Source organism: Eumetopias jubatus, unplaced genomic scaffold, assembly GCF_037043125.1.
Source record: "Eumetopias jubatus isolate StellerSeaLion01/CBP00866 unplaced genomic scaffold, mEumJub1_p1.0 scaffold_7, whole genome shotgun sequence".
Taxonomy (NCBI): domain Eukaryota; kingdom Metazoa; phylum Chordata; class Mammalia; order Carnivora; family Otariidae; genus Eumetopias; species Eumetopias jubatus.
The window spans coordinates 113,736,135-113,744,684 of record NW_028274813.1 but is presented as its reverse complement, the minus strand read 5'-3'; the positions used below and the strand labels follow the sequence as shown (position 1 = coordinate 113,744,684).

Below are 8,550 nucleotides of genomic sequence, written 5' to 3'. Positions count from 1 at the left end.
GGGTGGGGGGTGGGGGAAACCTCAGTGCTCCCACCACGTGATCTCCAGTGGCGAGGCGCCCCGGATCGGCCCCTGGAGCACCCGGGGGAGGCGGGGCGTGGGGGCGGAGGCGGGCTGGCGCCCCTCCCACCGCGCTGCAGTCCCGGCGGGTGGCGCTGGGGGCAGTGTGGAGTCCGCCCCGCGGCCGCGCGCCCTGACCGCGGGGCTGCGCGCCGGAACGCGGAGCAGGGAAGCAGGAAGCGGCGGGCGCGGGGCGGCGGGGATGGCTGGGCCCGGCTGGGGCCCCCCGCGGCTGGACGGCTTCATCCTCACCGAGCGCCTGGGCAGCGGCACGTACGCCACAGTGTACAAGGCCTACGCCAAGGTGGGTGCGGGGCGGGGCGCCCCCCTGGGACCCCGGCGCCGGGCAGGGACGGGGCTGGGGAACAAATGAGGGCCCGGCCCCTGTGCCCGCCAGACCCCGAGCGAGCGCGGGTGGGCGTCCGGCGAGAGAGAGGCGAGACGCGGCGTGCGAGCAGTGACGGGCCCGCGGCCGGCCGCCCTTCGGTGGAGGAGCTGAGAGCTGGCTGCCACCCTTAGGTTTTAAAAACAAACGCACGCCCACACAGCCCTGTTTTGTCTGGAGAGGCCGGTGGAGGCCTCGGTGGAGCTCGGTGTCACTGGCTGTAGAATAGGCGCGGAACAGGGAGGATCCTTGATGGGCTGGGAGGAGTCTGGGACAGGGTTCTGGAAGGCTGGACCCAGTTAGGAATCGGAGTGCGCCGCTCTAGAACACTGAATGACATGCCTTCGTGGGGGCAGTCTAGAATACAATGAGACAGATTATGGAGCAGCGTCGGAGAACACCAGACTGGGTGGGGAGGCGGGGATTCCAGAGTCCGGGTGCATCCCTGGCCTGAGAAGGGGAAGCTGGGAGGCCTGGAGGCTGGTGTGATGGGGGAAGAGGGGCCAGGCATGGGCTCTGGCCCCCGCAAGGCGGATTCCTCAAATCTCCTGTCCCCACAGAAAGACACTCGTGAGGTGGTAGCCATAAAGTGCGTAGCCAAGAAGAGTCTGAACAAGGCATCTGTGGAGAACCTCCTGACAGAGATTGAGATCCTCAAGGGCATTCGACACCCCCACATCGTAGAGCTGAAAGACTTCCAGGTGCGGGCCTGGGGTGGGGCCACCCCAAAGGGAGCTGGAGAAGGGACATTCTCTTCAAGCTGCCTGTCTGCCTCTGTAACCACAGTGGGACAGCGACAACATCTACCTCATTATGGAGTTCTGCGCGGGCGGTGACCTGTCTCGCTTCATCCATACCCGCAGGATTCTGCCTGAGAAGGTGGCCCGTGTCTTCATGCAGCAGTTGGGTAAAAGCCTCTGACCCCCTCCTGACACCCCTTCTGTGATCTCTGCCCCCCTCAACCCCCCACCCCAGGCTTAGAGCCCTTCTTAGCAGTTGTCTCTGTCTCAGCTTGGATTGTTAGGGCCCCATCTTTCCCATATGCCTTATCCCTGGCTTAAGGATGCCATGAGAGACAGAGAGGAGTCCCCATTTGTGGGGAGTCCAGGTTTCCACACGTGGAACATAATATAACGGATTCGTAGAATGTTCCAGGGCCCCGGGGTAGAACTCAAGTGCTTTGCGAAGGAAAAGAACAAGACCCTACGGGCTGGGGAGCTGGGGAGGCTTCTAGGAGGGGCAGGGGACTTGTGAATGTGTCCAGCGGGTAGGGGTCAAATTCTTAGAAGTGGCAGGAACCTGATACTTAAGTATTAAGACATTCAGTAGAGCAACAAGCGCAGAAGTCAGGTTGGACAAAGCTCAAAAGGGCAGATGTAAGGCTGGAGGGGGCGAGGGGCAAGTGAGGGGTGGGCTCCTCTGACCCGTTTCTCCGTGTGGGTCTTCTTACTCCCCAGCTAGTGCCCTGCAGTTCCTGCATGAACGGAGTATCTCTCACCTGGATCTGAAGCCACAGAACATTCTGCTGAGCTCCTTGGAGAAGCCCCACCTTAAATTGGCAGGTGTGAGTCTGGAATAGCAGGGCTGAGGTTTGGAGGGTGGGTGTGCTGAGGCCTCCCGCTGCCTGGGCTCGCTCAGCAGCCCTGGTTCTCATGGCACCCTCTGTTGAGTCATCAAGCAGTGACGGGCTGGGAGATGCAAGGACAAGCCCCACCACCAAAAGGCAGGACGTTTCTCGGGCTCCCCACACTCGACTCCAGCAGTGGAGTGGATGGGGTCAGGGCTCCGTGTGTGATGATGGAAAGGACTCAGTGTGTGAGCAGGGTTGGGAATTGGTCCGTCACCAGGATTGGGGCTCAACCTGTGACTGGGTCTGTGGCAGTGTTGGAGGATGGGAGCGAGGGAGGAGGTGGCTGTGGCCAAGAATGGACTTGAGGCTGGGAGGCTAGAAAGCAAGGTAAAACCTCAGCTTCTAATCCCTGGTGGGCCTTTATCCTCGTAGCTGGTGCAATCAGGGTGGGCTTCCTAGAAAAAGATGCCTGAGGGGGCTGGCTCCCAGAGGAAGATATAGGAGGGTGTTCTAGGCTAATTTGGAGAGAAAGGGTGTGAGCAGAGGCTGCAGAGTAGGATTGAGCCTGGTGAGCCTGGCGGGTGGGGAGGAGCCCTGAACTGGAGCCCAGGGTGAAGCTTTAAAGGGCAGGAGCCGCAGCAGCTAGAATTGGGGCCCTGCTGCCTGGCCTCTTGCCTGCAGACTTTGGCTTTGCACAGCACATGTCTCCCTGGGACGAGAAGCATGTGCTCCGTGGCTCCCCGCTCTACATGGCCCCCGAGATGGTGTGTCAGCGGCAGTACGATGCCCGTGTGGACCTCTGGTCTGTGGGGGTCATCCTGTACGGTGAGAGCTCTGTCCCCAGCCCCAACCCAGGGACCTCCACCGTGTGTCCTCAGGCAAGGCCTCTCTGGGCCACTCCTGAAGCGTTCGTTCTATCGAATGTGACTCTACGGGCCCGGGGACCCTGCCCTAAGGGGTGTCAGCCCCCCTACCCCCACCCCAAGGACTGGGCCAGGCCATGCTTGACCCTATCCCCTCCCAGCCTGCCCTCTGCCTCCCTTCCACAGAAGCCCTCTTCGGGCAGCCCCCCTTTGCCTCCAGGTCGTTCACAGAGCTGGAGGAGAAGATCCGGAGCAACCGGGTTATCGAGGTGGGTCTTGAAGGGTTCTTGGCAACCTGTTGGGAGAGGGGGTCAGGGCCCTGAGTTCTGAGCTCTTCACTGCCACCTGCGCAGCCCGGGGTATGGGCTCTGGGCCGGCTTTGTGGAACCGGGCATGCTCTAGAGGGGAGGTTGAGGCTCTAGGTTTCTGGGAACCCGGGGCGCTCATGGCAGGGAGCAAAAGGCCTGCCCCACTGATTGTGTGTGGGCCCCCTGTGGGAGCAAAGCAAGCAGGCCAGGCCCAGCCTTCCCAGGAGTGACCCAGGGAGGGGAGAAGCACCTGCACGCAGGGCTCACAACAGCAAGGCTCCCAGTGAGGGCGTGGCTCTCCACTGGCTCCAGCGTCCCGTCCGGTCACTGTTCTTCCCGAGGCTCCGATTCTCCACCTGCACACGTGTCCCTCTGGGGCGTCCCCAGACCAGGTGGTCCTGACTGGCCTCTGGGCCGGGGGCTGAGGTGCTGTGTGATCTGTCTCCCACCCTCCCTACAGCTCCCCCTGCGGCCCCCGCTCTCCCGAGACTGCAGGGACCTGCTGCAGCGGCTCCTGGAGCGGGACCCCAACCGTCGCATCTCCTTCCAGGACTTCTTCACCCACCCCTGGGTGGACCTGGAGCACATGCCCAGTGGGGAGAGCCTGGCCCGAGCAGTAAGCGGGCCAGCGGGAGGACATGGGGAGGGGGCAGGTGGAGGGCTGCCCTTCTCTCTTCGTGGTGAGCGTGGGGGTTGGGGCTGATCCCCGACCCGCCTGTCCCCCAGACCGCCCTGGTGGTGCAGGCTGTGAAGACAGACCAGGACGGGGATGCTGCAGCCGCTTTATCTCTCTACTGCCAAGCGCTGGACTTCTTCGTGCCTGCCCTGCACTGTGAGTGCCCGGAGCCCCTGGGTGCAGCAGGGGTGGGGCGGCCTCAGCTGTGGTGGATGGATTCCAGAAGCAGCTCCCCACCCAGAATTTTGTGGGAGACAAAGCAGAGGGTAAATGTGGCCCTTGGTCCTTTTGAGGATTCCAGAGGATTTGCTGTGGGGGCAGGGCAGATGCCTCATGTAAGCCCCCACTTTCTACAGATGAAGTGGATGCCCAGCGGAAGGAGGCAATTAAGGCAAAGGTAGGTGAGGGAGTCTCCTGAAGGAAAGGGGTCAGCGATTCTGGGGTCTCTGTAGACTGGCTCTTTTAGAACTGAGCACCAGCACTTCCCTCCCAGGGAGGGTCTGGCCCGCCTCAGGGGTCCCCTGCCATTACAGCGTGGGACAGTCACTGAGGACCCAGAGGGAGAACTTGGAGGTGGGTGCTGGTGAGGGAGTCAGGGTGGGACAGCCCCTTCTCAGCCCCTCACCTCCTGCAGGTGGGGCAGTACGTGTCCCGGGCTGAGGAGCTCAAAGTCATCGTCTCCTCCTCCAATCAGGCCTTGCTGAGGCAGGGGACCTCGGCCCAAGACCTGCTCAGAGGTAGGCCCGCGTCCTGGCCTCAGCCCTCAGCAGGGCTGAGTTCCCTCCAGCCTGAGGGGGCGGCAGCGTGGGGTAGGTTCCCTGAGATGAAAAACAGGCTGCTCCCCTCACCCTGAGTTTTTGCCCTCATCCCAGAGATGGCCCGAGACAAACCTCGCCTCCTTGCTGCCCTGGAAGTGGCTTCGGCCGCCACGGCCAAGGTTTGTACCCAGTGCGAGGGGTCCGTATGGGACGGGAAGAGTCCAGGGCATGACCCTGAGTGACCCAGTGTCCCTGTGGCTGTAGGAGGAGGAAGCCGGTGGGGAGCAGGATGCCCTGGACCTGTACCAGCACGGCCTGGGGGAGTTGCTGGTGCTGCTGGCAGGTGAGGCCCCCCCATCACCACACTTCCCCAAGCCCCGGGCTGCCCAGCCCTCACCATGCGCCTTCTCTCTTTGTAGCGGAGCCCCCGGGCCGGAGGCGGGAGCTGCTTCACACCGAGGTGCCCACTGCCGTTGGGAGGGTTGGGAGGCTTCCTCTTCCCCCTGCTCCTGGGTTGGGGGCCCTCCTCAGATTCCCTCAGGGTGTGCAAGTCTGGGAGTCAGAGCTCACAGACTGGGGAGGTCCGTGGCCCCGCGCGCTCCATCAGGCTCGGGTGCTGGGGCTCAGGGCGCCGGGACAGGCAGGGTCTGGGAAGCCAGCAGCGGAAAGTGGGCTCACTGCTTCGGTTGGAAAGGCCTTCTGGAGAAGGGAGCAGATAGAGAGCTCGGGGGCGGTTGTTTGGATGGGGTAGAGGGTTCTGGAGAGCATCAGGACAGGGGAGGAAAGCAATTTGAAGGCGCCTCCGGCCCACACCCCATGGGCGTGTCGTCCCTCTGCAGGTTCAGAACCTCATGGCTCGAGCTGAATACCTGAAGGAGCAGGTCAAGGTGGGCACGCGAGCTAGGTGTGCTCTGCCCTGCTGCCTGTGGCTGTCTGTCGTCTGCGCCCCCTTGCGTGTCTCCCCCTTCCGTCTTCCTCTGAAGGTCTCCCCATCGCTGTCTCTGTCCTTGGCACTCGTGCTCAGTCGCTCAGCGGCTGCTTGGTGCGGCCCCGTGCCCGCCTCTGGCTGTCTCTCACCCCTGCGCTGCCTTCCGCTCCACAGATGAAGGAGTCTCGCTGGGCCGCTGAGACCCTGGACAAAGAAGGACTGTCGGAGTCTGTTCGCAGCTGTGAGTCCTGCCCTGGGGTTGGACCCTCTACTGAGGAGGGGGAAGGGCTGGGGGCAGCGCTGGATTCTGCCTCTGTGCCAGAGACTTAAGACGGACTTTCCCCCCTTCCGCTCCACAGCGTGCACCCTGCAGTGACCCCGGAGGGAATGACCCGGACAGACCACAGCCACCCCTAACTGGGGACACACTCCCCTAGACTGATGTCCAGAACCCTGTGGCCCTGTGCAGCGCTACGGAACAGGCTTCCTAAATGGGCAACTCTGAGACATCCCCCTCCCCCACATCCCAGCATCCCTACTCCCCCCTCAGGATCCTCTGCACTTCCCAGACGGTCTGAAGGCCCGTGTTGGTGTTGGAGGCACTGGGCCTTGGCCCCTGGGGGAAAGGGAGCAGGACTCTGGGAGAAGAGTTTCCTTCATGTGACTTTGGTTATGTGGTGGTTGCTGGATCTTGAGCCTGTCAGTTTGGGGGCATGAGGCCTCTGGGTTTGCTCCGAGAACAGGGCAGGGGGCCCTCTGCAGGGCACTTCTGCTCTTGCCCCTTTCCTGTCAGCAGGCAACTGTGCCCTGGGCCCACCCCTGTCCTTCCTGGGAACCCTTATTGCAACTCACCTCCCCCCTTGCACTGGAATGGGGCACTTCAAGACCCCTCAGGGACCACCCACCCCATGGTGTGCACTTAGCCCCACAGAGCTCACCAGTTTTCCTGGGAGCTGACCCTCATCCACTCTCTCAATATTTTAAGATAATCCTTTAGACATGAAAATGATGTACTTTGCCGGGGTGGGGCAAATTTAAGAAAGCCATGCCTTGTTCCTGCTCTGGCCCAGGGGGCACAAGGGGAGTGGTCTTCAGCCTTCAGCCTTTGCCCCTACTTGCCACAGAGCTGGTCCTGGCCTGGAGGGGGGAGGCATGGGGGCTGCCGGACCCATCAGGCTGAGGAGGAGCCAGCAAACCAGGAGACCTGGTTCTGGGTCTGACGTTGTGTGACCCTGGGCAAGTCCCTTCCCCTTTCTGGGCCTGATCTCCCCAGCTCTCCAATGGGGCTGTTAATACCTCCTCAGCTCCCACATGGGCTTTTAAGAGGACAAAGTGACTTTAATCTGGAGAATGTACACACAGTGGAGTTATTTGGGAGTTCTTAAAAAGTCCACAAGGGTGCTGGTGATCTCTAACCTTTGTGCCCTTTAGTGCCTCCTTGGGACAAGAGGTGTCTTCCTTGCAGGAGGCTAGGTGTAAAGAATGTAATTCATTGTTTCTCTATTAAATTATTTTCTGAACTCGTGCTTCTCTTCTTGTCCTGGGAAAAATAGGTTCACAGGCTGGGGCTGGAGGGGCCCCAGGAAAAACTAGGAAACCTGAGGGACAGCGGGATCCCCAGACAGGATCCCCTGGGCTCCCCATGGCCTCTTCCCCTGGACTGGTGAGTGAGCAGAGAGCTGGACCCGGGGAAAGAGTATCCTCTCCCGTGTCAGGTGCTCAAACCCAGCTCCCCAGGACCCCAAACTGAAAGTTCCCAGCAGCCTGCTCTCCCCTTACCAGGTCTCGGTCTGAACGGCATGCCGGAGCATCTTTGGGGACTTAAGGGCGGAGGAGTGCATCCCTCCGTGGGCCTCCAGTGGGGCCAGGAAAGGGCTTCCATACTGGGAGGGACCTAATTTCCCCCCAAGCCCTTGGCCTGACCATTGGGGGGCAGTGTCGAGCAGTGGTTCAGAGGGCAGAAGGCATGGCCAAGATCTTGGCTCTGCCCTTTGGCCCTGAAGCTTGGGACCCATTGATTAGCCAGTTTCTTGGTAAAATGAGGATGAAGGTAAGTGCCCAGTGGTGGTTTGTAAGGATTAAAGGAGTTACTTTGTAGGAGCCTGGCACAGTACAAGTTCAACACAATGTTACTGTGTTATTTAGGGAAAGGAATGTACTTCAGATTATCTCAGAGTGGGCTGCCCAAGAAAGCCTCAATGAGAAAAATGAGGGAAAGGAAGGAGAGTGACTGGACCCCGTGAGCGGGTGGTTGGAGAAGACTGGATGAGAGGGAGAGTGGGAATGACGAAGGATGGGGTAGAAAGACCAACTGAACAGAAGGATGATGGGCTCAAGGGTTGGCCCGCAGACCCCACAGTGTGTGTGATCTCTGCATTGGCTGTGCCCGAACAAGGGCCTGAAACTCCTACAGATGGGTGTGGGGAGGAGGGCCCCACTTCAGGGATAGGAAAGGCCCGGCTGGTCCTGTCTAAGCCACCTGCCAAGGAAGGAGACAGCCCAGCCAGAGGAGGTGCGGCTTGCTCTCGAGGCTTCTCTTCGAATGGCAGATACCTATGGGAAATATGCTAATATGCTCTAAAAAAAATATTTTTCCTCCTAGGAGCGAGAGTTTCCGTCTCTCACATTTAACACTTTGAAAGTGTGCAAAGCGGGGCAGACACGCCCCAGCATCTGCGTGTCTCATCCGCCCTGTCCTCCCCCTTCCACGCAGTCCCCCAAGCGCAGAGCCAGTGCGGGGCCACGCTGGGCGAGCACCTGAGCCTGGGTCCCTCTGATTCCCAAGGGGCCAGCCCCGGGAGCAGCAGATGGGCTGCTGGAGCAGACTGAGGTGTCCCTGTGCCCAGCCTGCCCTTTCTTTCGCTAAGTAGGAAGAAGTGGAAGGGCAGAGAACCTTGGTTCCTGCAGGAGTCATCTAGAAGAGCTCTTGTCCCCAGAAGCTAGCTGCTGTCCCAGCCCCGCTAGGGGAGATGGCCCAACCCTGAGGCTGGGACATGACGGGA

General features: G+C 60.9%; 1 protein-coding gene across 3 annotated transcripts; it reads left to right on the top strand.

Moving 5' to 3' along the window:
• The first annotated feature begins 216 nt into the window (after window positions 1–216).
• On the top strand, window positions 217–7,068 carry ULK3 (unc-51 like kinase 3). Of its 3 annotated transcripts, none has more exons than XM_028100334.2 (16): window positions 217–364; window positions 1,006–1,146; window positions 1,232–1,352; window positions 1,903–2,007; window positions 2,697–2,840; window positions 3,065–3,147; window positions 3,737–3,802; window positions 3,913–4,018; window positions 4,219–4,259; window positions 4,497–4,599; window positions 4,735–4,799; window positions 4,885–4,963; window positions 5,040–5,080; window positions 5,460–5,507; window positions 5,723–5,789; window positions 5,908–7,068. In XM_028100334.2, the coding sequence occupies exons 1-16, from the start codon at window positions 263–265 to the stop codon at window positions 5,922–5,924; spliced, it is 1,329 nt and encodes a 442-aa protein (XP_027956135.1). In that variant the 5' UTR covers window positions 217–262; the 3' UTR covers window positions 5,925–7,068. The 3 variants fall into 3 exon arrangements, with proteins under 3 accessions (XP_027956135.1, XP_027956134.1, XP_087881018.1); XM_028100333.2 differs by having other exon boundaries at window positions 3,647–3,802; XM_088024892.1 differs by lacking the exon at window positions 5,908–7,068 and having other exon boundaries at window positions 3,647–3,802; window positions 4,885–4,959.
• The last annotated feature ends 1,482 nt before the right edge of the window (window positions 7,069–8,550 follow it).

Excerpts from the sequence above, each read along its gene's own strand:
- ULK3 (XM_028100333.2), top strand. The coding sequence starts at position 263 with ATGGCTGGGCCCGGCTGGGGCCCCCCGCGGCTGGACGGCTTCATCCTC. Across the intron at positions 365-1,005 it reads TGTACAAGGCCTACGCCAAG|AAAGACACTCGTGAGGTGGT; the intron begins GTGGGTGCGGGG and ends CTGTCCCCACAG. Across the intron at positions 3,148-3,646 it reads GGAGCAACCGGGTTATCGAG|CTCCCCCTGCGGCCCCCGCT; the intron begins GTGGGTCTTGAA and ends CCCTCCCTACAG.